We start from the raw sequence: 27799 nt of genomic DNA, 5'->3' as shown, positions 1-27799 counted from the left end.
CTGTCAGGGCCCACGGTTCCACCACGCACCAGGGGAATATCATTAACACATCTCAGCTCAGTTTCATTGACAACACTGGAAGATCTGACAAAATTGGTTACGCTGCCAAAAGCTGCATCTGCTTCATTCAGGCACTGCTAGAGAAAGCAATCAGTTGCCATGAAGACAACCGCTGGTGTTATTTATGGCAGCAAAATCAAAGAGAGGGAAGAAAAAAGCCACAAGATGGAGTAAACAAGAGGGAAATCTTTACTTGCCCAGCCCAGGCCAGTGTATTTGCTTTGACCAAGTGCGCATTTGCCAAGGAATTTACTGCCCCAGCAGTGCAGGGCTGGCAGTTGGCAGCCAAACTCATCAGTTCACCGTGCCTGCACAGAAGACTTCCATTTCTCATTTCAAACCTCTCTGAATAATTTCCAGAGCAGCACAGCTCCTTTCTCTTTGCCCTCCAGCTATGGACTCTTATAACTTTTCTTAGATTGTTTAAATAAATTAAATCCTATCATCGTCATCTCTCTGGACTCACTTTCCCACTGGGCTGCTTTACAGGCAGAGCTCCCTACTACACCTCCCTCCCTAAAGGGATGGGTGAAAGGAGTGCTCTGCCCAAAGGAGTGCTCTGCCCATTCTCCTTTCCTTGATTTGAAAGCCCTGCAAATATCAACAAGAGGAAGCTTTTTTCCCCATGCAAAGCCCATGGTAGTGGCTGTCTAGGGCTCCCATGGTGGGAAGGGAAAAGTGGACGACCACAGCCGTGCCTTGCTTGCCATCCAACTCCATAAGCTGTTTACAGGCTGATGCAGGCATCGTTGTGCCTACTGGATTCCATATTTCCAGGTCACAACCTGCTGGGAGGATTAGCATCTTACACAACATAACTATTGCAAAATGCATTCCTGGAGGAAAACCCAGCATGCAGCTCTGTCTCTCTGCTCTCCACTCTCCTGCCCCACATAGCCTAGCCCTTGGCCCACCCCTCACTGCTATTGCAAGTAAGCAGGGTAAGAAACACAGCATCTCCTATTAGCCCCGTGCCACCAGTCGCTGCAGAGGGGGTGTTTGCAACCCCCAAGTTTGAAGAGCTGCTGAAATATTAGATGTCAATATTGCCACTAGAGGGTGTCAGGGACACAGCCAGGGACAGGCCCAGAGCCCTGTTGCCAGGAGGGAGAGGAGGAAGGAGCCCAGCAGTGCTCCCCAAACCCCTCTTCCCAGGGATGCCCATGAGCACCCCTCTGCTGCACACACAAGCTGCAGACAAATCCAACTCAAACACACACACCTCAATAAGGGACAAGTGAGGGGCACCCATGAAGAAAGCAGAAGTATAGGCAGATTGGGAATGAAGATGTTTGCTTCAGGATAAAGAACTGGCCTGCGGTCTCCAGGAGCACGGACTGGAGTTCCCTGGTCTGGACTCCCCACCCTACACTCTTCAAACTCTCCAACTCACTTTCCTCCAAGCTCCAAAACCAGCCCCAGTTCCTGAACTTTAACCTCAAAAGGACAAAGAAAACCCTGGCTTCTCCCCTTTCCCCAGGCAGGCTCTGGTTTGTTCTTGACTATCCAAACCTCAATCACACACAGGGAGTAGGCTGCAAAGATGTTCTGTGCCAGCCACAAATCAGAGAGCTACTAACATCCCATGTGCTCCCAGGCAAGGCAGTGAACCTGGCTGGGATGCCATTTCCTTGTTAAGCGATGCACGAGGAGCAACAGGCTGGGAGCCAGAGGCTCCGGCTGGTAACAATCACTCATTTCTATGGCAGCCTTATACTGCAGGCTCCTCAGGAGTAAAGCTACTTAGAGAGGGCAGCCAGCACAGCAGGGCTATCTTGAAAGCCAAGCAAAGCCCCACCAGCCTCTTCTTCCCTTGGGTTTCATTCTTGCTTTTACCCTCCAAGACACTTCAGAGGCACCGCATGGTGCTACTTTGTGTCCCCAACTGCCCAGTTCCAACCTTCTGGATAGAGCTAAGCTTGCCAAGTGTCAAGTGTGAACTACTTAGGAAGAACAAATATGTGCACTCCCTACTCCTAGGGAGCTGCTTTTGGCTGAGAAATACTGCTCTGGATTTTAACACGAATTAGTGCAAGAGTTATGTCTCCATCTGCCCTGTGACATCTTGCTGCCCTACAGGGATCCCAGTTCAGTGCCACCAACCCCCTTCCCATCCCTCCGGTTGTGTTTGCAAGACAAGCTGCTCAAGACAAAGCATGGTGCCAGCACTACCAGATCAGGACTGCTCAGCTTGGAAAAGGCTCCAGGGAGACCTGAGAATGGCCTTTCAGAATCTAATGGGGGGCTGTAAGAAGGAACAAGACAGACTCTTTAGCAGGGTCTGTGGTGAAAGAACAAGGGGAAATGGTTTCAAATCGAAACAGGGGAGACAGACTGGATATAAGAAGGATGTTTTTTAGAAGAAGGGTGGTGAGACACAGGAACAGGCTGCCTAGAGAGGTGGTGGATGCCTCAGAGACACCCAAGGTCAGGCTAGACAGGGCTCTGAGCGCTCAATGGAGCTGTAAGTACCTGTGTTCACTGCAGGGGAGTTGGACTGGATGGCCTTTCAGAGTTCCTTCCACCTCAGGTGACTGCGTGATTCTATGGTAATACACTTCAGAAAGGACAGGAGCCCACCACCAAAGCCACCCCAAGGCAGCAGCAGATGCCCTGATTTCCATTCCTTATGGGAACCAAATACGTGTGCGTGTGTGCGGCAGCAGGAAGGGCTGGTGATAAGGCTGAACAGATACCTAGATTAGTGCTGTAATCCTCTCCAGCCCTCACTCCAGGCAATTAGCTGCACAAGCCACCGATCCATACCTGCTGCAGCACACCAGGCACCTCCTACCTGGAATGCCTACAGGGGAAGAAAATATGCTGCTATATGCTGCAAAAAGAATGAAGAACCCCAAACGTCACCTCTGCAGGTGGACAAAACCAAGCAGAGAGTGCACTAACAATACCTTCCGTTCACCTCATTCTCAAATCCCACCTAGAAATCCCTGTCACCTCTAGCAGAGAGCAGGGGGAGCATGAGAAATGTGGTCTGCACACATAACTTGTCCTTCTCCTCACCTAGCAGCACGTAGTGATGGGTTCCTGGTGCCATGAGGGAAATTCACAAGGGTCAACAGCCTGCTAGGGGTGGAAATTAATTCTCTCCAGCAAAGCCCAACCTGCACTGCCTTGTATGAAAAGCAGGGATAGGTAAAGGCAGCTTTGAAATAAAAGGCAGCTGAAAAAAATACTGATTTTTAAAACCTCTTTTAAAAAGAAGTCATGTACTTATTAAAGTTGGTGGATTCCCTTCAGTATCCTGACAGGGAAGGCAGCATTTGTGAAATTGAAAAGCGGTCAGAACATGATTGCAAGCCCAGTGTATTAGCTTTGAATGAGAAGCCCAACTGGAGTCACATTTAGTTGCTCCACAACCAAGAAATCCATAGTGAAACACTGCAACTGTCTGCAATTATACCACTGCAGTATTCAGCAAGGAAAGCTGGAAAGCAACAAACCAGCACACCCACAGCTCCCTAAAAGGGCAGCTTGCTACCAACCCGGCCACAAGCAGAAGCAAATGGGAAACTGAAGAGTTAAGTAAGTGAGATGGCACAGCAGTTGTTACACAGCAGCAGCAATAAATCCCCAGATTACAATAGTTGCCTTGTTTGTACATTAATGACTGGCTGGAGTGATTACAGCGACAGAAATGCTTTTCTCAAAGCAGCCAGACAAGTTCAGACAGACAGCGGGAAAGGGCACAGAAGACAAGAAAGTAGAAGAAAGGGGAGAAAAGAATCAGATGGAGGATGTGTGAACTGCAAATGAGCTCAGCTTTCTGACTCAGGGCCTGAACTTATCCCTTGATGCTGTGGGGTCATTTAGTCACACCCACCCTGCCCCATGCTACCCATTACCCGCACTCCTCCTGCAGCCATACCCTGCCAGTACAACCTATGTGCCACATGTTAGGATGCACCAATGCATCCTGGGGAAGCATTCAGCTGCAGCATGCTGAGCCTCAAGTGAATTGGTGGGGACCAGTGCTCCTTCAAGTTGCTGGTGTCCTCTCCCTTGTCTGCTCTTGATGCAGGAGTAGTGCTGCTGTTCTGCCATGCCCTGCAGCCCCTTTGCTCTCAGCCAAAGTAGCAAGGGGCAGGCTCCCACCAGCCAACTGCTTCGCCTCCCCCTTACACCCAGTCCCAAAGCACCCTGAGGAGCATCTGGTTATTAGGACGGCTAATTGAGGTGAAGCTCAAGTGACTTCACTAAAAGAAAACAGAACGGAGAAGCCAGAAAGAAGTGCTGTGTGAAAGGGGGAGGTGGCACCCAGCAAGGAAAGTCATCATTTCTACATCAAGCAAAAACAAGCCAGAGCAATGTCAGAGCCAGCTTTGAGTACAGGGATGCTTAGAACACAGAAGTTTCCAAAGAGCCCAAGCATGTGGCAGAGACAGAGTAGGGAGGGAAACCTCCAACCCCTCCACGCTTTTTTTGCAGTCTTTCCCCATTGCTGCAGTGTTGCAGGAGCAGAATCAAGGACCTCCTGCAGTGAGTCGAGGTGACTCAGCTCCCAAATCCTTCTTCCAGAACTCACCTCACTCAGGGTTTAGCTCTCCCTGATCCTGTGCCTGGCAGCTACCAGCAAGCCACTGCAGCTTAATGCAAGCCTAAGCCACTGCAAATGTAAGGGCAGAGCACACACCTCTTTCACACAGGGTTAAGCTGATGTGTTTTACTTAACAATACTTGAGAGCTAAGAGCAGAGATGTTGGAAATGACAGTGCAGAGACCAGTGTCTGTCTGTCAGGGGTTCAGAAGGTACATGTCAGCAACACAGGTGGGCAACCAGTGCATGGCTCCAAAAAGCTGGCCCTGGATCTCCTGCCCTGATTTGTCCATCCAGTTCAAAACCCTCCTTCCTACTGATCATGCAAGAATAGAGCATTTCAGTCCACACAAGCAAAGCACCAAAGGAAGGACAGAAATAGGTTTTAATTTACATTACAGCCCTAATTTCTATTCAGCCCTTGTCTACGTCTTTAGTTCCCAAAGGAAGATAAAGTAAAAGTGCTGGCTTTCTGCTGCATAGAGAAGGAAGGAGAGACCAGAATCACATCTTCATGTTTGTTTCCAAGCAGACTGTAGACAGACTCAGGGTGGCAGATAAGGCCCCATCCCTGGACATACACAGGGTCAGGCTGGATAGGGCTCTGAGCATCTGATAGAGCTGCACATGTCCCTGTCCACTGCAGAGAAGGCCTTTAAGGGTCCCTTCTAACTCAAACAATTCTCTAAGCAGAACACTGAAAGCTCTGAAATCAAAGAACAAAAAGATCCCATTAAAAACTACAATTGCATTTCTTTTTTTTCTCTAATAGTCCCATTCAAAGCATGGAAATTGCTTATAACATAATATATAAACACACATCTTCACCAGACAGTAAGCTGTCTATCAAGCCACAAAGTCAGCATGAATTGGAGGTATTTCTGGAGCTGGAACGAAGAACATTGGCCCTTCTGGACATTTCCAAGCCACCTTCTTCCAACAAGGCCTTGGCAGCCCAGAGCTGTTATTTTGAAGCTAGCACCCCTGTGATGAATGAAAGGCACAGTCCATCTCTTGCAGGATGGAGGCCAAGTTCTCCAACCATGAGCAACACCTGCTCACTTCCTGCACTGAAAACAGCACAAAACAGAATTAAATCAAGCAAATTCAGCCAAATAGCCGACAGACTTGTGCAATCACAGAAAGGTTGCACAGATTAATCCAAATAATACCCATGACTGCAAATCCCATTTTCCTAATGAGTTTCTTTCTACTGTACTTCTACCATCCTGCCTCTTACAAACACGGCAACAGCCACCTCTTCTCTTTAAGCTCTTTGTGCTCCAAGCTGTTTCTAGCTCAGGTGGCAGTGATTTAGGACACAGGGGATAAGAACAGGAAGAGAGAAGCCAAAGTGCTGTGCTTGGTAGTGCTCTGGGGACTCTGTTAACAGCTGCTCTCCTGCTTCAGCATAGCAATCAACCCCTCCATAAAAGCTACACGTTTTCTGTGCGTGTTTCTATTGAGCATCTTTATATTGAAACGCTTTAATAAATGTATTTATCTTTATAACCCATTGGTCTGGGCATCTCAAAACACCCAGTGCCCTTCCTTTCTCTCAGACTCCAGCTGACCTCCCTGCTTGTGACCCCACCAACTGATGGCCACCACCAAGTTGCTCTCCCTACAGAGCATTGCCTACAGGATTTGAGCAGCACCCTCCGCAGCTACAGAAGGGGACAGCGCTTTGCCTACCAAGTGTGCCATGTCTGAAGGAGGTGAAAAAGGCAATGGAGCTTCTTGAGGTGGTGGGAAAGATGCAAACGAGGACCATTTGATGGAAATGATGACCCCTCTCCACCATGAAGTTCTGCACTGCTCTGGTAATGTATGCAAAGAAATCCTTTTGCTCACTGCCTCCAGGACAGCTGCCCTAATGCCAGGCAGGCAGAAATGATTCACTCAGTAGTTCCTGCTGCACAAGTGACATATTCTAACTGTTTTTATGGCTTGTCAGTAACACATCTCACAAAGACCAAAGGTCCTGAATCCTGCCTCCCAACCTGAGTACAGCCTGGTAGGTCTGAGACTTGTACTATACTTGTAGGTCTTCTAGAGGTCAAGGCTCCAGGTCTTCCAGGCTATCCCACACACTTTGTAGTGCTGAACGAGGAGGCACTTTTAAAGTATTCAGGAAATAAACTGTCCATTAAATAAAGATGCTTTTGGTGCTGCTGTCATTAGTCTGAAGGAACATACTGTATCAAAGTAGCGCATTAAAGCAAGCAAACAAACAAACAATCAAAAAGCAAGGAAAATAAGTCAAGAATAAACTAGTAAATAGGATGTTTCTACGATGTCTCCAGTACAGGATCAATATCGCTGACTCCTACAGAATCCAGGATTTTATTTATAGCGCTTCCAGCCTTCTACTGGTGAAACTTCTGAGTAAGAGCCAAGCATGGCTGACACGCTGCTGTCCCCAGGTCTCCAGACAGCTTGTTTTTTACCCATCAGTGCCTATTTTGCTACTGCATCGGAGTGCAAAAGGCGCTGAAAGCTGTCAGCTTCCCAGCTGCTGTTCACCACCCTGTAGGTAAATGGCAAAATGACCAGCACAAAGCTTTCCGCTTGCTTTGCTGCTCAAGTGCATGCCCTCAGTGGAGGCAGGCTGAGACACCAGCCCCAGCAAAGCACAGATGCTCTGCTGGCTGCCTGCTCAGGGGCTGGGAAAGGCACAGCACAATGGAAACATCCAGTGTTTCCCATCCAGAAATGCCTCCAGCTCTGCCTGCTCCTCACCTGAAGCTCAGTTTGCACAGCGTCTGCTTGTTCTCTTCAGCACCGACCAAGATAACAGCTTGTCTCACAAGCACCTATAAAGACTGAAGGCTCAAGATTCCTCATGCCCAGAAGCAAAGGTATGCAAATAAAGAACATACTATGAGCCTGATAAGATACGTGATCTTGTATCACCTGTGTCCTGGGGAGACAACTTCTCTTAACTACCTGATCCAAATGGGTTTGTTTGTTAGCTTGTTTTTCTAACACAAGCAAGCAGAACTGGAAACAAACACAGAGAGACGGATAGTGGTCTCAGAACAAATTCTCACTGGTTTCATGAAACAGCTGAAGAAGCAGAGGAGGTACCCACCACACAGAACTGTTTCTCAGGAAAAGAGCGTAATGTTTGTTCAAACCTCAAACACCAAAGAAGTAACCCTGAAGACAACCATGGGAATATCCCAATCAAGGAAAAGCAATGATAGCACTTTATTAGATACCCAGGAACTCAACCACGAAACAAAAACCACAGGAAATCAAGCTTTACTAGTCCCTCTACTCACATCTTTCTCTCTTCCTTTTGTACAAGTACTCTTACCAAAACTCAGCCCTGGTATCAGCACCAGTGGGGAGCCATTAATCCACTCAAACAAAATGAAGCCACCAAAGGTAGATTCAGGAGTGATGTTTGTGGCACAGCTAGGATACATACTCCCACCTCGCCTATCAGAGCCTTGTTCCCCAAAACCTAGACCTATAAAGTGGGACAGTTATAAAGGCTATCGTATTTCAAATTGTACCTAAGTTCCTGTAAACATAACCTTCAGAAAGGAAGAAGAAAAGAGCTTTTGGCTGTTCCCTTTTCTGCTACATTAAAATGACAAGAAAGATTTATTTTTCTTAATTATTCTGTACTTTTTCCAAAAGCCTTGTTTGAACGCATTAGGTATTCAGGTCTCCTGTGCCCGGCAGACTCAAGGGTGACTTGAAGACCTCATGGAATAATAAAAGGAAGAGTGGGGAAATCACTGAGGGAAGGGAGCTCCTGTCAGACTCTGAGAGCTCTAAAGTCTTGGCTTATCTCTATTAACAAAACACCTGGGAGAAAACATCTTTAAGGAAGACATGATGTCTGTAGAACACTTGCAAAGATGGGAAAAGGGCTCACACCTGAAGCTCCAAACAGTTCCACCAGGCTGCTGCTTCCAGATGTCATCACTCTACAGTGAAATGAATTACACAGCATTGCTGCACCCTACTTCACCTAACATAAACAAGCAGGGAAGTGATCAAAAAAAGACAAAGACACCCCTTGTTTAAGAAAGATGTTCATTCCTCTACCTGTCACTGAGAAAAAAAACCCACACCAAAACATAAAACAGACAGAAAGCCATTTTCCCTTAAAATTCACTGCAAGTTTATTTGACTACTCGATCATCCCCAGACATCCTGGATCTATTAACGACTGGTTTATGCCAGAAAAATCCATGCAAAGTGATTTCAGTTAAACTAATGCAGCCTCTTATACTTGCATGTTAAAATAGTTTTACTGCATACTTCAATCCATGCAGTTTACTTTGAAAATCGAAGGATGTCCACACGGAAGAGGGGGTCTTAAAGAGATTGAAAAGGACAAACAGCTCAAATCCAAAATGAACTGTATCATATGGTGTAACAAAAAGGCCAGCTTCCATGTTGCCAATGCCAACTCAACCTCCAAGAGCGACACAAAACAGTATGAAAAGAATTTGAAGATAAAGAACTTAAGAGACTGAGAGACTGACAATCACAGTATCAAAGAATGGTTTGGGTTGGAAAGGACCTCAAAGCCTACCCAGCCCCAGCCCCCAGCTGTGGGCAGGGCTGCCCCCCACCAGCTCAGGCTGCGCAGGTCCCCATCCAAACCTGGTCTGGAGCACCTCCAAGGATGGGGCAAATAATTGCAATATTCGGGCTTTGTTTGTTTTCACAAAGCCTCCAGTACCTGTCACATATTAGAGGTGATTATGGAGCTTTTCTGCTGACATGCTCAACAGCACACACCTGCGAAAGCCTCTCATTTCCCTTTTAAGTGTTTCTCTCCTTCCTGTCTTCTTCTTTTATTTATTTATTTCTTGCTTCTTTGCAGGTTCCTCATTTACCTTCAGACTCAACCATTTAATTTTTAATAAAAGGCTTCACTGTCTATCCCCTTTCTCTTCAAAGGCCCGGTTTTATTCTTCTGCCTCCTCTCAGTCCCCCCCAGCCTAATTGTTATTATTATTTTCACCCTCAGTAGTTTCATTTGCTTTTTTCTCCGCTCCAGTCTCTCTGTTCCTGCTGTCCCCTTCTGTGTTAAGTCCCTTTCATCCCTCATCTCCCTCTCGCCCCTGGCCAAGCATCCAAATACACACGGAGCAAGCGTAACCAAGCAGAAATATGAAAGGGATCATCAAATGCTTGCCCCTATCTATTCAAATATTTGAGTTGTAATGATTAAGTTCGAGAAGATCATAAATATTTTTTTATAGAGCTCTGCATGTCTTTAATAAACCCCAGCTTCTGCCTCAATGGCAGGCAGGACTGCAGTTGCTGAGCTGTTTCCTATGCATTACAGGAGATTTGCTCCAAGGTAAAAGAGAGGGATGCCCGAGCTGGGAGCTTGAATTATAAGCAAGGAGATTTCATTCCCCACAGCTGCTTGATTGAAATTCAATGCCTCCCTCTCACCTGCTGCTTTGTGATGCTAACCTCTCCCGGATTGAACACAGTTCCCCTCCCTGCACGGCAGAGCAGCCGTGCTCTCACCCTACCCAGGCACCCTCACTCAGCACAGCCTCTTTCAGGGCACATCCTTGCTATGGAAGCGATGACTTCACTCCTTGCCATCCAAGGTGCTCAAAGCTGGCTGGAAAAGGAAACCGAAGATGATGTACTTAGGGTCTTTTTTTCAGTGTGTTGATAACTTCCCTGTTTCTTTATTTTAGGGGAAGTAGGGAAGCCCCTCCATCCCCACACAGACAGCACAGGCTCCCGCCAGGAGATGCAGCTCCCATCCTCCTTCTGCAGGGAAGCACAGGCTGCTGTTTAGCATCCCACAGGAAAAGCAGGTCCCGCCAGCAAAACGAGCCCCACAGCAGCAGGCTGCAAACACTGCATGGGACAAATCCTGTAAAGCACCCCCCAAACCCTTTATCCTGCTCCCAGTGCTCCCCAGATGCTTTCCCACAGGGCAGAGCTGCTTGCTGGGACCTCAAAACGGTCTTCTGCCAGGAGGAAATAAATAAATGAAATAAAACACGCCCGCGTGCAGGCTCATGCAATTTTAATCAAACTAATGCCTGCAAAAAGGGGGGATGGAAGGGCGGGGGCAGGGAGGGATTACGGTGTCACTTGTTCAAAGCTCTCCTGTTTATTCCACATCGGCGATCCCTCCTGAGCTCCCACCAGCAACAAGGAGCACGAGACGCACAAAGCGAACACGCTGTGCACACCAAGCTGTCTCTTTGTTTTAGTCACTGTCTGCCACTAATGTCAGCCAGAGAGCACTCCTGGGAGTGATGCTTTGCTGCAGCTAATGACACACCAACAGAAGCACGCCGAAAAGAGGAATGAGGAAGGCAGGAAACTCAGCACTCCAAAGGGCAGATAGATGAGCAGCAATGGGAGTATGTAGCCTAGACTTGCTTCCACAGGGCTGGGAGAAGGGGGTGCCAGGAGCACACACCACATCCTGCTTACAGCAAGAGCAGGCTGGGGGATGCTGAGGGATATCAATAGCAGTGCAACAATAGCAAAGCAGCAATGCCAATGCTCACCTGTCCTGTGGGAACCATTAGGAACCACCTGGGGAAGCTGGCCTCCACTCACCACCTCCCCCTAATATCCAAGAGCTGCCCACCTGGGCACTGACATAAGGAACAGGACCCCACAGGACTCAGCCCTGGGCCTCAGGTACCGGCCACCGTTCCCAGATGGTGATTAAAGCCAGGGAGGTGGGAATTCCAAACATGCAACAGGCAGAGCTGCGTGCATTCCCCAGAGAGGCAAATAATCAGGTGCTGAGAAGATTAACCCAAAAGAAACAAAGGCAAAATCTGCTGGAGAAGCTGCTGCTGCTCCCCCCAGAACACCCAACATGGTGAGCAGGGATGAGGGCAGTGGCACGAGAAGCACTGACTGCTGCCAAACAGACTCCTGTACAACAAGCAGCATGAACAACTCTGTTGGCCCAGCAATGCAACAGTACCTCACTATGAGCAACATAAGAGGCTGCCCTGGCAAAGAGACTCTTTTTGCACGCTGCCAGCAGGCTGGTGACCGGGAGACACATTTTTACCCTGCCTCTTCGACGGCCAGATGTGTGTCATGACAGGCTTCAAGTGACATGTCCCCAATGCTAGTGCTGCTGTTGCAGAGTACGGCTGCCTGCAGCGATACCACCTTGGGCTGTGATGCTGTCATGTCTCATAAGCCTAACCAGGTTGGGTTCCCGGTAGCACAGAAGGGCTGTCCCACTACTCCACGCACACACCCCAACAGCAGTCCTGCACGTCACCACAAGGACCAGCATTTCTGTCCCAACAACATTATCCCAAAGATGACAAGGGATAGGATGGACCCAGGCTCTAGCCTTGCTGGACCCCACAGATGTGCATCCAAGCCATGGCACTGCTACCTATCTCACCACACCAATAGCCTCCCAATTCTTCCTCTCCTCTTCTCTCCATTGACATCAGACCCTTGGCAGGAGCCTCTTGAAGCTGATGAGATCTGACGAGCCCCAGGTCTCTGAGGATAGGCAGGCAGCAGACGCTGCTCTGGCCGCAGACATAAGGGAGTGGAAATGATCTGAGAGCAAAGAGTGCCAGCATCTCATTTCCTACAGCTCGCCAGCCCGTTACTCATAAAGTCACTTCAAAAGGAGCTTCTCAAAGCGTGCCGTGCTGCCTCCTACTTCCCAGTTGCAAGGGGAGAAGAAGAAAAGGTGGGAGGCAATGCAACAGTAATTACTGCATCCCAATGGAACTGGTGGAAAGCAGCAGTAAAATCCCACTCTCCTATTCCAGGGTCAGGAGCCTCAAACAGTGCCTAGGGTATTGCTGAAGGGCACATTAAAAGGGTGTCAAAGAACCCCTACAAGGCCCACAGCAGGCGACCAACTGGAGGTGGTGGTGCCTTATTTCTTGTGGGCCTCCTCCCCTTGCAAGAGGGAGTAAGCATGTTCTCTCCACCCCACCGAGCCATGGTCCTTTGGCTGCACATCCTTACACACAGCCCTCCCTTGCTCCAGCGCCTCCTGGATGCCACACTCCTACACATCCCACTGTTCTTTACCACCTACACAAGGTCTTCTTCCCACCTGCCACTTCCATGCTCCCTCCTCCTCCTCTTGCCTTCCCACCCCTTTTTCTACCTGCTTTTTACTAGATTTCAACTCCCAGTGCAGCACTCTGATGATCACCAGCTTCCCCAAACCTGCATGGTACAGAAGCTCTTCCATTCACCCTCACCAAGAGCTCCACCTCTGCCTTGACTGACCATGCACCCCAGGAAAAGGAGATAGAAGCTCCTTGTACATAAATACACTGGTTACACAGGGACACTGATCCCACAGGGCGACCTGTGCCAGTGCCACATCCACTGGATGCATTCACACACTTGCGTGAGTTCAGCTGCCAAATGAGGCTTTTTTGGATGACTGACAACCTCACCTCCTCTCCAGCCTTTTTGCTGCGTCCAAGTGCAGCACTGCCAGGTGGTTCATCCCAGCACACAGCCATCACCTGCCATTCTGCAGGGAGGTGTACAAATGGACAGGTGGCATTTGTACACCTGAGGGAGCTCAGAAGGTGACAGTGCAGTGCCAAAGGGCTGGTGGTCATCTGCAGTACACTGACACAATACTGGATAACGAGGCACCAGTGTCTCATGTTAACCCTCTAATTTAACGACAGCCTCACATTAACCCTCTTAATTAAACCTTTAAATCACAGTTACCTGATGCTTTGGGACCCGCTTTCAGTTTCCATTCCATAGAACACATTAGCAGGTGGACTCTGCACCTTCTCACCCACAGCAAGAAGTCTGGTATCACAAGTTATAATCACAACACCCATTTGGTAAGGAATGGTTCCACAAACACCTTGCTCTCAAAGAAGAGGCTGGAAAATCTGAAGAACAAGGTCTGAGAAGATCTGAGCTCACACCATGCCTGAGACAGAAGGACATCCCCAGGGCAGTCATCCCTACACCACCACCTCTTTGCAGAGCCCTGTACTAACATTTTAAACAGCATGAACAAAGGCCTACAAGACTCAGGGAGCCAGAGCGCTGACACTGAAAGGCTGCCATCCCACCAGGGCTAAAGATGCTGCTGGTGGTGCTCTTCCCATGTGGAGACGGCACAGAAATCCAGAACTAGGGAAAGGCATTAGTGTAACCACGCTGTGAGGTCAGGGGCTGGCTCAGGGGCTGGGTGGGAGGGGGGAGATGCCAGCCGCTCCCCCGAGGGCCAAAGCAGTGCTCTCACGGTTCTCGCTGCTCTGCTCCTCACTACATCCACTTGCAAACAGCTGTCTGGCAGCATTACCAATCAGTGCCGCACGGAATAACCTTACATTTTCCCCAGCTCTGCTGTGCTATCTTCTTTCTTCCCTACCTCCAGCTGCTGCTTTCCTTCCACCACCCCCAGGCTGGAAAGCAGTAATGCATTCCTTCATTTTTATCCAGGATCTACTTTTCTAATAATGTAAACAATTTACTTGTAACCCATGCAAAAAAAAAAAAAAATTAAAAAAAAAGAAGAAAAAAAAATTAAATACAGTTAAACCCACTTAAAATAAATACTTGCTGAAGGAATATCAGCTGGAGACTGCTCTCTGACTTATAATAATCCCACTGCGCCCAGGGAAATCCTCTTAAACCTATATCAGATAAAGATTGTAAAACTGTTATAGGGCTAAACTGACAGGGCAGCCACAGAATCAAGATGGAAACATTTCTCCCCCATCAGCTTTCTTTGCCCCCATCTCAGTTTCAGCTCCCCTCCTGGCACAGCAGGAGAAGCCCTCCTGCAATGGGCCTGAGCCATAGGGCAGGAGGCAGTGGGGAAACTGCCAGAGTTTGGGATAGAAGTGCGGGCTGCTCAGCCTGGAAAGCATTGGCATCCTGGGAAGATCATGGAGCTTCCTCCTGGAAGCGATGTTAAGGCACATGTGAGATGTGGAGGTGATGTGACACAACCAGCATGGCTTCACTGTGGGCACACCGTGCCTGACCAATGTGGTGGCCTTCTATGATAGAATGATGGTATGGGTGGACAAAGGATGCTGACTCCCTGGACTTGTGCAAGGCCTCTGACATGGTCCTGTACCACATCCTTATCTCTAAATTGAATAGACATGGATTTGAAGCATGGACTCTTCAGTGGGTAAAGAGTTCATCTGATGGTCACAGCCAAAAGGTTGCGGTCAGTGGCAGGAAGGTCAGATCCAGATGATCTTTAAGGTCCTTTCCAACCCAAGCCATTCTACAATCAGCTGCAGGAGCAGCTACCCTCATCATTCTGGGCAGCAGATCGACAGGAATGCAGAGCAGTCCAACTTAGGTTGGCACCAGAGAACAGACAGAGCAATTCTCAAGGGAAAATGAAGATAAAAGGAAAAGGAAAAAGGAGCAAGCAGAGCAAGACGTCCCAGAAGAGGTAGCAGGAAAAAACCAGGCAGCGTGGAGTGCAAAATGTTGCTGTTAACAGAAAAACAGCCAGCTCCATTGTGGGATTTCTCAGCGCCGCAGCTGGCTGGAGCTGCAGGGACCGTCCTCCGCTTTCAGAGTTCACTGAGCAATTGCTGAGACCAGGGACGGCTGCCATATGCTGCCAGCTGCACTCCACATTAACACTGTGAGTGGCTGTCAGGAGGTGGGGGAACAGAGAACCCTGCACCCCATCAGTCTGGCAGAGCTGCCAGAAATGCCAGTGGGGTACATTGGCACGCATGATGTGGTCCCTGGGGCAGAGCCACCAGGCTGCCCGCTACCTGTCACACACAGGAATGCATGACAAAGAGACTGTGCCCCACAGCCACCCTCATCCAAGCAGCTGGTTCAGCTAGGGAAGGGTGAGAGCCAGGACAACCCAGATGCCCAGGCTAAAGATTTTTTTTTATCTCACCTTAGAAACCTTTGTGTTCTTTTACCTCTTATTGACACCGAGCACCCAGACGTGATGGCATCTAGGTAAGCAGCCTGTACATCTCCCATTGCTCTTCTGAAAGCAACAGTCTGAAAGACATGCTATTTATAAATAGGACATTTAGGACTACCAAATACCTCGTTTTACTGGGAACTGGCAAAGCAGGCGGGGGAAGAGCTGGCAGGGGAAGTGATACAGGCACAAAGGCCATTGAGCACGGCTCTAGCAGCAGAGGATGGCAAGCTTTGCACTGGCACCCAGGTGACCTCCCTGGTCCCATCGGGTGATGCTGAGCAGAGCCAAGTGTACCCCAAACCACTAAGAGACCAGGCTGGAGGTTGCAGCCTTGATCTTCCTAGAACCAGGCTGCTGCCATCTCTTCTCCTTTCCAAAACCATTTTGGCTGGATGGTCTCACTTTACTATTCAAGTTGAACACCACACAGAAACCTACTCAAGCCAAATGCTGTGATTCTTCACCGGTTGAAGGCACATTTGCATTTGGGCTTTTGCACTTCCCTTTATGACAGGTAAAAGGCATCGTAAGTCTAGGAGGGAGAGGGCCCATTTTAAAGGCCTAAAGGCTAGAGCCGAGAGCAGAGCGCTGTGCAATCGCCCGAGACTGTATTCATTTCCATTTTTAGAAATGCATTTTAAAATACATTTCTTTCCTACAGTGCCTATGCACACGCATATAGACATGCAGAAAAAAATAGCACTCATTTCCACCTCAAACCTGTTCCATGTGCCAGCTCAATTTTAAGTACCCCTACCTGAAAAGGGTCAGTGTAGGCAAAACATACGGAACACAGTGATGTGACCCCAATGTGTCTCATGCCAGGTTTCCCACGAAGGGGTAGGTGTGTGAGAAACAAGCAAGGATTCATTCCACAGCTGAAAGCCCAAAGGTGCCCTGCAACTGGGCTGCCTGCAGCTGGGAGGAATGGAGCAGGATGATGAGGAAGGGGAAAAATAAAACACAAAGAAAGAAGAGATTAGATACAATGGGTTATGCATTTGCTCAGGTATAATCTAGCTAGAATTTGTTCTATTTTGCCTGCACACATAGAAGCAGAGATACGTAATACGATAACAGAAAAAATAAAACTCAGGCAAGCAATTCCAGTGTGAAAGGAGACTGCACACTGCAACAAAACAGGAGTAATTGGAAGCATTTAGCAGGAAAAAATAACACAGAGGACAAGATAAAGATGCAACACAATAACAAGTGAGTCTTCTCCAGCAACACGAGGATGCTTGGAGAGATTTCTGTTAGAAGCTTTCAGCTACAACCTGAATAGTACCCACAAAAAGGTATTGTAAAAAGCACATGGAAGAAGCAGCCCATGCAATTCATTGCCAGATTGTCTACAGCTAAAGCCAAGATTAAAAATAAAAAGAGAGAGGGAGGGAGGGAGGGAGACTGGCTCTGTGAGCGGGTCTTAGTGCCTTCCTCCTGCAGCAGGGTCACAGCTGGCAGGGCCGGGTGCCCCAGCCAGGCAGCTCCTGCTATCTGCACCGCTTCCCCAGGGCAAAGCCAGCACAGAGCTGGAACAGCACTGTTTCTAGGATGCAGGGTTGGAAATGAATCCCGTTCAGGATCATTACCAGGCAAAGCAGAAATATAAGCCTTTGTTCCTAACTCCCGTTATCTGAGGAGCTCAAAGCACTTTACAATTATTTAGCTTAGACTTTGTGAAAGGCTTGTACGGCTTGTACGCTATTATCCCTAATTTCACCAGCTGGAAAGCAGGGAGGGAGATAGAGAGGGATGCGCCCTGGGAGAAGCTGCAAGCTGGTGGCATGGTACAAGGCAGGACCTGATGGCCAAAGCCTCCCAGTCCCACACTGCTCCAGAAACTGGGTGCTGTGCTTTGCTGCTGCCATTGCCCAGGCTGTGTCCATAGGAAGGTAAATACATTTACCCATGCTCCTCCCTCTCTTGTTATCAAGAACTCCTTCTCCATACACAGGAATAGAAAGAAAAAGCAGAGCAGTGTACATCAAATGTTTTTTCTTTTTTCTGAGACTACTACAGGGAAATGTAGTCATGGGAAGGAGGATGGTAAGAACAAAATACCCTGTGTCTGGCTGCACAGGACCACCTAGGAGAAGGTATTTGAATTTGTTTTTAATTTTATTTTTTTTTTATGCCAGCTAAAGGGGAATTTGAAAGCGAAGGACATTTTACTCCTCTGGGGAACTAATTAGTGCAACAAGCAAAGCCTGAACAAGCAAAGATGAATATAACTCACAGAGCAGGAATTTCAACAGTAACCAACCCTAGAACTTACGTCGGTTAATTGACTGCTTGGCCAAATAAAACATACACATGCTTCACAGAGGTAGCAAAGCCACTGAGATGGCCTCAGATTTCCCAGACTCTGAGACTAGGATCTTCAGATTTCACCTTCATACAAAGTAAAGCAACAGAGAAAAACTCCTGCAAACTCTTAAAAGAAATAAGAAACATATGAAACACAAGAAATAGGCCAGAAAAAAAAACACACCGTCCCAGAGCACCTGGTGCCTAATATTGTTTCCCACTGCCCCACAGCCAAGTGATGCACCATAGCACAACACAGGGTGGAAGGTCTGCAGTCCAACCTCCTGCCCAAGCAGTGTCAGCTATAAAGTCAGACCCAGTTGCTCACTTGATCCTTGTCAGGTGATGAAAACTCATAGAGAGGTGATGCTGTGCCACCTCTCAGGGCAGTCTGAACATCTTGTTTCGATTTTTATCTCCTGGCTAATTCTTGCACTATGCACAGCTGGTAAGTGTCTGGTCTCAGTCTTCCCCAAGATGTAACCTGCTGGCATGTATGACACTTTCCCCTGCCCCTCAGGGGGAGAAGTAAGAAAAAGCAGCATAGAAATAAGCACCTACTCAAACCAGAAGATCCTTGTCTGCAGGATTGTTGTCTTTCACTTTGACACCTCCCTTCAGGTAAGCCACCTTCAGCCCAGTTAACAACTGGAATTGTGCACAGCCAGCAAAGTCCATGAGACCTGTGTGAGCAGAGGTGCCTACTCTCATGGTGAGTGACCCCAGGCCACCAAGGCAGCTGCTGCTCTCTGCAGCACAGCAAAGCTGGGTGAAGGCATTCTCCCTCAGCCCTGCACAGACAGATCACGTATGGCAGCACTTGACAAAGAAGAGAAGCTGCTGGCAACAAGCAGCAGCAGCTGTTACAGGCAATAAAAGTTCACTTCATTCTTTTTGCCTCTTATGTCTGTGGAGAGCTGAAGGGGACAAGTTCTCAAGATCTTTGGTTGCGAGTTTAACCAAAGAGAACAACCCTCTTCTCTCTGAGATGCACTGTCTGAGATGCACTTGGCTCCTTCTTTTCCAACACTGAGTGTTCGGCCCGTATAAATCTTTCTCCTACCTCCAGCACCACCAAAGCTTATGATGCTGAATGCCAAGACAAGAGGCAATAGGCCCAAACTTGGACACAAGAGGTGCCAACTGAACATCAGGAAGTGCTGAACCATGCAGGTGACAGAGCTCTAGCACAGGTTGCCTATGTAGGTCACGGGGTCTCCCTCCTTGTGATCTTCCAAAGCAGACTGGATGTGGTCTTGGACAGCCTGCTCTGGGGTGACCCCTGCTTGAGAAAGGCTGGAGCAGGTGGCCTCCAGAGATGCTTTCCCATGCTGACCACTCTGGAATTCTGTGAAAGCCCAGCACACACTAATCCTCTCTGCCATCAGAGTACAGGAAGGCCAGTGACCATCCCTGCAGGCACCAGCCAGCTCCTGCTCACTGCTGAGGCCAAGTGCTGCTTGGCTCTCAAGTCTGCCCCAATTACTCTTCCTTGTTTCACAGAACCTTGGAGGTTGCTATGCGTCTCCCTGTCCTGAACCCTTTTTCTTTTTGCTTTAACTTATTAAGGATTGATGCTGCACAGCTGCTTCCCCGAAAATACAGAGTTCAAGGGCTGCCACCTCTTCAAGTGCTTTGAAAGGCTTTCTCCCGCTCTGTCGCTACCTTTTAAAGGAAAACCTCAAAGCTTGATTTCCTCCCTCAAATCAGTTACTTTCTGAAGAAGAGCTCAACGTTTTTTGGAACATAGATAAAAAAAAAAACCCACCAAGATAAAAGTCTGAAATTTCTGAAGAGGTGAGACCTAGGCCTCTTGGCTGTTATCTAAGTCAGCGTACAGGCACACAAACAACCCACTGCAGATACAGAGTGGAGTACAAATTTGCAGTGACTCACGCACTCTGAAGTAACTGCCATGTGCTCACTTCCACCCCTCAGCAACACACAAGTTTATTTACCCATCAACAGAAGATGAGAAGCAGGGGCCAGAATCTCAGACTGCACGGCACTCCTGCTGCTTCACCAAAATTACTGCACAGAAACACCTCATCAGCCACTGTGGGAAGAACTTGACACTAAATGCCAAGTTAAGGCTCTCTCTTCAGTCAAGATACCATAACCTAAACAAAGATAGGCTGCTCTCCATGTCTGTCTCTCTGTCCTCCAACTGCAGACACTGCCTCAACACCTACCTTAGGCAATATACATGGCATTAGATGAGTGGGACTACGCTTCTATATAAAGAAAAACCACCTTCCCCACCCCCCACAAATAGCTTCAGCAATTTCATATTGGCCTTGGAGAACTGAACTCTATCAGTTCTACTCAGAAGGCAAACAATGGAGCTGCAGACTTTGTACATGGGCTTAATCCTTTCTCATAAATCAATCACAAGGACATGATTCCACAACATCCTGCAGAGTTGCACCTGTTTGGTTTTTTTTATTTGGTTGGTTTTGCTGCCTCACTCGGCACCTGTAATTCATCTAAGATGTGTTGGGAGGAAGAATGCAGGACATCTCCCGTCCTGGCCATAACCTCTTCTTCCCAACAATGCTGTTCAGTAGGAGAAGTGAGGCAACAAGATACATAGAGACTCATTTTTGAAGCAATTGAAGTGAACTGAAGGCTGATTAAAAACATTAAGCCTTGGTATACATTCCCCTACAGCACAAGGCCTGTGAACCACATTACTGGCCTGATTCCCAGCTTAGGTGAGATCAGTGTTTGTGATGTGTGCCTAAATTCAGATTACTGGAGATTGCAGTCCCTAAAAGTGCCTGGGGATAACTGTTTGCTCCAGGCCACCAAAGAATCATTAAGTCTGGAAAAGAGCACTAAGATCCTCAAGTCCAACCATCAATCCATCATCACCATGCCTGCTGCACCACGTCCCAGTGCTACACCTACCCTCTTCTGATGTCACATCAGAAAAGCAGCACTAGACTCTAGCCAATTTCCACAATGAATAAAGGGACCTCATGATGAGACACCAAAAGTGGGAGAGGGACAACCAGCCATGTTTGCTGTCCATAAGGTGCACTGAACTGTACTTTGAAGCCCAACTAGCTACCAGTTCTGTTTTTCAGCAATTTCAGAAGCCCCTGATACTGCTCAGAAGGCAGGAGCAAAGACACATTCCGGCCACTGCTGCAAGCAGAGATGTGCTAGTACTGAAAGCAGACCATGTGTGAGCCTGTACTGCTGCCTCATCCAGCCCCAGCAAGCTCCCCCATCACAGGGCTATATGCCTTGGTGAAAAGGGGGAAGACTCTTCCCTCAGCATTTCCTTCAAGGCACAGGGCAAACCAACTCAAAGATCCCAGTGCAGTGAGCCTAAAACCATCCATTTCACACGTAAACAGAGAGAATAGAGATGCTAACAAACCTATCTCCCTCCAGGCTTTTTTGCTGCCAAAAAAGAGCCACTCAATCTAATGAGTCAATTAAAAATTCATAACTGGATGAAAGAAAAAAAAAAAGTTTGGTTCTGTTTCTGAGAAAATGAGAACAATAACTCTCATATGTAGCATTCACGTAGCTCTTCTTGACTAGAGCCTGTAGCAATGACGCCAGCTTGAAAAGCCACCACCTGTAGCTGCTGACCCTTGTGTGCAGGCCCTCTCACATAGACTCACTGTCAGAAAACAGGGCTTCAGGGGCACCTCACAATGGCTCCCAGCACTGCTTTCAGGCGTGCTGCACCAGCAAACTGTTTCTTTATACGGGACGGGGTGGCATACGTGGTCCTGGAGCACAATGGAGACACAGCTGTACCTACAGCTGAGCTGCAAAAGGTGCCAGCGGGAGAAAGGCTGAGGGTAGCAGCACAGGCTGGAGCTGTTCCTATTACCCTACCCTCTGTGAGGGCCTGCCCTTCACAAGGCATCATACGACCCCTACAATTCTGTGATTCTGTGAGGGCACACAAGAATTCAGTTCCTGTCAGTTTCGTTAAACCCCAGAAAACACCTACATAAATACACACTCAAAATGCAAGTGACCCAAAGTTACTTCTGAAGTGGATTTTTGGAAATGAATTAAGCTAAAGCAAATTAGGGCCACACGTTCTGAGCGTGAGCATCCACAAATGGGCATAATGCGATTTAACTAATCCACTAGAAGTTACTTTAGATCAATTTCCTTGACTGAAGGAATCCCTGACACATTTAAGCCCTGAAGCTAATGTCCTCAAAGCACGGCATCCACGGATGCCTTCGGTACTGAGACCCAAGTTCCATGTGCCCTGTGTACCAGCAGTAACACTGGGACAGAGCACAACCATCTCACCCTGAAAGCCCAGGGCTGGTCATCAAGGAAGCTGCTGAGCAACAAGTAAGACTTGAAAGGTACCAGCTCCTGAGCACTAGGGACACAAAGACAGCATCAGACACATTGGCTATGCTCACCTACATCCCCTGCCCACTGCACCCCTTAGGGCTTACAGTTGGATCGTTTTCTTTACTTCTTAACCCTGCTGATTCCCTATCATCATCAGTATCCTGCAGGTTCAAGTCCCATTCCCTGACCTGAGAAAACACCAAACAGTAACGTTCAGAGCCTGAGAACTCATTCTCTCTTGAGCACTGGGATGCGAAGTAGTGGCTGTTGGGCTATGGGACAGCAGACTGTGCCACAGAACTACAGATGAGCACATCTCCCTATCTGCAGAGGGAAACCTGTCTGTATCTGTACAGGCTTGAGACCCATACACACCCTTGTGTCACTGTGTACAGAACAGCACATCATCCCTGGCAGCTTGGCCATCACCTTGACAACACCAGTAAGAAAATGGGAAATCAGCCACCCCCACAGAGCAAGCTGCCCTTTGGGACTCACCTGTCAGGTTTGTCTTGGCACTGTAGCTCCCAAAGTACCTCTCATCAGTGTTGGGCGTGTGGCACTCGTACACTCCAGCATCTCGGTCCTGCAGCTCCGTGATGTGCAGCAGCACCGCATCCCCCTGCACCCGCTCCACGTAGATCTCCTGGGCGCGCACCCGCTGGGTGTATATGGCGTAGGGAAAGGAGGGGTCGGCGGTGCTGACGATCTGCACCTCCCGTTCCGAGGCTGAAGGCAGGTAGATGGACCACTGGAAGGTCTGCTCTGATGGGCCCTGGTAGCCGCTCACCTTGCACCACAGTGTGATGTGTGAGCCCTCTGTGCGGTAGAGGGGTCCCTCCTGCACCGCCACGTGCCGCTGAGCAAATGCCATGCCTGTGGGAGGAGAGCAGAGCAGAGCAGCATTACTTCCCATATTCTCAGCACCACTCTGTCCCCTCCATCACACAGCTATCGTTTTTGTTTCACCGTGCTCTGACCCTCCTTGGGTTTCAAGCCACAAGCCCCCTCCTCCCTCAGTAAGCCTTGCAGTTGCTCCAGCTGGTACAAAATCCCATTGTTTTCCCCTCACATCCAGCTCGCCTACATTCTCCAGCCTCTTAGTCACACTCATGAAGGTGCACCAGGATACACCACACCACCATTCTGCCATTTCAGGTCTATTCAAAAGGAGTGTATTTGGTACACAACAAAAACAAAGTTAATAGAGGGAACGGGCACATTACATTCTAAGGCTCACCACCCCCAGCTGCTGGAAATCAAGACCCAGTATTGCACGCTGTACACATGCAAAGTCATACAGCTCTGAACAAAGACAGGGCAGCAATTTGCTGTATTTTTACACACATTATGGATGGCTGGCCCTTGGGCTCATGGCACATTACCAGCACAGCCCTCCAGGGGCCAGATAAATTACAGCAATCTATCTTGTTTGTTGCTACATCAAAAGCTGGAGGTCTGGAGACCACGGTGGGTGTTCATCGGTTATTGAGTTACCAGCAGCATGTGCACATGGTGAGGCCAATCACCCTGGCTTCTGTGACTACTTGCTTGCCATCATAAAACAGCAATAAGCCGATTTAAAGCAGGTCCTGCATAATCACATTTGCAAATTTCATCCTCTCCATGTTTGTGCGCACACATGGTGATATTTTTGTTTCCCCTCTAATGTCTGACAACGTTCAAGACCAGGGAAGAGTTTCATCCTTCCAAAACTTGCAACTTGCAAGCAAAAGCATCAGAGGATTACCAGCTCCACCAGAGGATTACCAGCTCCATCTCGCCCTCTGGCCATCAGTGTCCAGGCAAAGTTTTTCTTGACAGACACCTTGGATGGGAGCCAGGAGAGATGGTTCTTACCAGCTTAAAGCAAATGGTGAAAAATGGGTTCAGCACGTCCATCAAGCCATGCAGCTGAACAGATGGAGTGCAATTCAAACTATTAACTTGCGCTCAGCTAACTGCTGCTCCAAATTACGTTTCTTTTTACTCTTTATGAAATAATGTGATTTCAAGAGATGGATGTATGGGGAAATCTAGCACATTTGAACAAACAGCGAGAGGAACTGCAAAGGCAAGCACTCCCCACTTTGCTCTCCATCCAATCTCTCCATCCCGAGGACAGATGCCACCAGAGACAACTAACATCTATGGTGCAACCAGACCCTCCTCTCTCCCTGCAAAAGCCGAAAGACAAAGAAAACACTGCTGCCTTTGAAGTGAAGAACTGTTTTTAAAGCAGGAAGGGCAAGATCTTTATTGCATACAAAGGTAGCTTGGAATACACATTTGGTAGGCACGTCTTAGCCTTACTGTAGCGTTCAGACACCCTGCTTGCAAGAACAATTAAAATTGCACCACCACGCAAACATGCAGCAGCAGGAACTAACAGTTGCAAAACCAACACTCATTTGGTTATTTCTTTGTTTCTAAGCAGATGACTGTTGTACAGTTGGTTTTATCTAGGAACACTTTGAGGCCTTCTCCCACCAACCCACCGCAAAACAATGATCCATCAGGGACCGACCCTCGCTCACAGGCAAAACAACCTCAGGCACACACAGTGTGGATCTCCACGTCCCAGTGTATGCAGACGGGATCCTATGAGCTACATGGCCAGCAGTAAGGTGGCCTTCTTCCTTCTCTTGCCAGTGGCTTTTGGGAACTGGCAGAAAACACTTCTTGAACGAACTATGTAACTGAGAAAGGGAAGGAGAAAAACAATCAGCTTGAGACAGGCACCCACCACGATAAGGGCTCTCCCCAAATGGTTAACTACTTGTGTGGTGAAGTATGCTTGGCAGTTTTCAAGCTCTGGGAATTGCTGTATTCAGGCATGCACAGCATCAAATAGCATTCCTTAGTGAGCAAGCGTTTTGATTAGCAAAAATAAGATGCCGAAGATCCCATTTTAAACTCTCATCTTGTCCTCTTGAAGCAAGAGAAGAGCTCACTGAAGGAAGAGCTCTGCTCTCCACACCTCTCCTTGGAAGCCTAGGAGACGATTAAGGTTGGCATTTGGCTGGTACTTCACTGGCACAGCTGGCTTTTAATTGCAAATCCAATATAATTTACTGACAATGCAAGGGCTGATACGGGAGTGGTAGCGAGCCAAGAGCAACTTTAAAATTAATAAGAAGTGATATGTTCATGAGTCTGCTTCCCCACCCCTCCTCCCCCCAAAAGAAGTCAGCAAATACTGCATGCTTTAGAGGAAGCACTCCCTGATTCTTATCCCTTCCAGATAAGGGCTGACTCATGGGCCTTTTGAGCTAAGAGCAAGCAAAGCAACAGCCGGGCAGCCCCTCACACTTATGGTGTCATTCCTCTCCCCCAGGCCCCACTTTGGAGGAAGGAAGGTGCACGGGGAGAGGAGGTCTCATGTGATACAACAATAAAGCTCTGCATCACACTGCAAGGGGATGGGCAGATGCTCATTCCCAGCACCTCCCATACACTCAGCAGGCTCCAGTCTGCAGTTTCATGCTGAGCAGCTTGGAAAGGCAAGCAAAGAGGGATAGCTTCTCAGCAGTATGGCAGGGGAGAAACGTAATGTCTCAAAGCCAAGACTTCAGTGCCTCTCTGCTCAATCAACAGGCCAGAAAGGAGTGTTGAGTATCCCTGTCAGCTAGACATTTCACCCAGAAGAAATATAATTCAGTCTTCTCAGAATCAACACTCTCCCACTAATGTCAACTGGCTACAGCCAGTTAGCTTTTCCACACAGACACACTGAGCTCTGGTGTTCAGGCAGAAGGGGTCCCAGCAGGTGCATGAACTGGAACACTATGATGATGCCACCTTTCAGAAAGGGCCACTTATTCTTTGGAAAGGAGGTGGACCTTCAGTTTTGTTTTACACAAACAGGTGTGCAAACTTGTATCTGGTAACACTGACACAAGGCTTATCACAAAGGGTAAGTTGCTATGATGTGAGGACAGAAACCCTACCACATCATCGACACACCAATAAAAATTAGGCAAGAATCATAGACTCATGAAGGCTGAAAAAGACCACTAAGGTCATCTAGTCCAACCACCACCACCATGCTCACTAAGCCATATCCCTCAGTGCCACATCTACAATGATGTATCAGAAGCTTCCTGCACAAACACTCCCCCCACCACTGAACACATCTGCACCCCACCATAGCAAGATGCATCAAGGTATCTTTAGAAAGCAATAGTCACTGCCAGCATAACTTTAAAAGAGAAACTCAGGAGTATTATCCTGGGCTTCTATTCACTAGAGAGCAATTAAAAAAATCTTCCTATTTTCCATATCTTCCAGTAATGCAGGGCTGACAGCTCTGAACACCAAATGGATTACACAGCTTGAGGGGTCTTTCCTACTCCCGCAGCTTTGCAGCAGTTTTCCTTCTCTTGGAGGCTCTAAAGCAGTATTTGTCAATAATTGAACTGCATGCTAATAATCCTAAATTCTCCTTAAAAAATTACTTTGTGCTGTTGACTACAGCTAGCAGACAGCAAACATTCCCAAAGAGATCCCTCTTCCTCCTCTCACTGCTGCCTGCACAAATACACAGAGCGCATCTGTGGCTTCTTTTGTTGTTCCTATTGTTTATTCAATTTATGGGTTAAGAGTTTCAGAAGAGAGCAACGAGGACAATAAACAGTAGAGAACGGTCTCTATGTAAGAAATTATGGGGTAGTTAAGGCCTTGGAAAATGATAACCTCCGAGAAGATCTGACAGAGGTCTGTACAACTGCATGTGTCATGGAGAGGATGGTCAAGAAGTGACCACTTATCATCTCTTCCTGTTTAAAAACCAAGAGCTGTCAATCAAGATCGATCAGGTCCAGTTTCACAACAAAGGAGGCAATTCTTGCAACCGCACACTACTGAACTGGGGACTTCCATGTCGAAGAATACTCAGCCACCTCAGTTCTGAACACGGCAAACTGAACTGAATCGAATAATCAGACATCCACAAAACCCTATTTCCTTTCACAAAGGCTTTTCCAAGCTCACAGTTGTGTGGCCGTTGACAGCACTTCCCCAAGTGGCCATCTTAATTTTCATCGACTGAAGACTAATGTAATCTCTACGGGTGACCCCACTACAACAGGCAACACCAAAACAGGGCCAATCTTCTAGCAATGCACACCTGCTATTCTGTGAAGTCTCCTGTTAACGTGCACAAATAAAAATTAGGTTCGAGCTTAATTTTTGCATAAATGAGTCACAGCAGGGAGAATCTCTGTACGCAGCAACCTGCTGCCAGATGGAAAAAACAATGCTATCAGAAGAAAACATGCAGCATACCCCTCTATTCCCTCCTCCCAACACCATTATTACTGCAAAGCCTCATTCTGGGAAAACACAGTATTTTGCTTGATGTATTTCTTCTCATGCCAGGACGCTTCACTGTACCAATGGACTGGATGGAACCACCTACAGTACAAGCTCATTCCTGCCCTCTACCCTCTTGTTTTGATGTTTAAATCATGGTACCGAGGGGGCCTGATTCTGTCTCCTCCTCCTCCACTCTTGCCACCATCCCACCACTCGGACTGTCCCTCCTGAACCGACCCAGAAGCTAATCATTCCTCGTTCAAATTCCTCCCACTGCTGAGCCAACCGAGGATGGCTAAGTGGGG

At 48.0% G+C, this 27799-nt stretch overlaps 1 protein-coding gene across 3 annotated transcripts in view; it reads right to left on the bottom strand.

Annotated features, from left to right (window-relative positions):
* The window catches only part of IGSF3 (immunoglobulin superfamily member 3), a 72460-nt gene that overhangs the window by 29310 nt on the left and 15351 nt on the right, over positions 1 to 27799 (bottom strand). For all 3 annotated transcript variants that reach the window (XM_015879543.2, XM_015879561.2, XM_015879553.3), the window contains exon 2: positions 22677 to 23054. In XM_015879543.2, the coding sequence (XP_015735029.2) occupies positions 22677 to 23054 (378 nt within the window). The remainder of the gene's footprint in view (positions 1 to 22676; positions 23055 to 27799) is intronic.

This window comes from Coturnix japonica, chromosome 1 (genome assembly GCF_054131305.1).
Source record: "Coturnix japonica strain WE chromosome 1, WE-NBRP24, whole genome shotgun sequence".
Lineage (NCBI taxonomy): Eukaryota > Metazoa > Chordata > Aves > Galliformes > Phasianidae > Coturnix > Coturnix japonica.
Note: the sequence above shows the minus strand (reverse complement) of the source record. Positions and strands in the feature narration are given on the sequence as shown.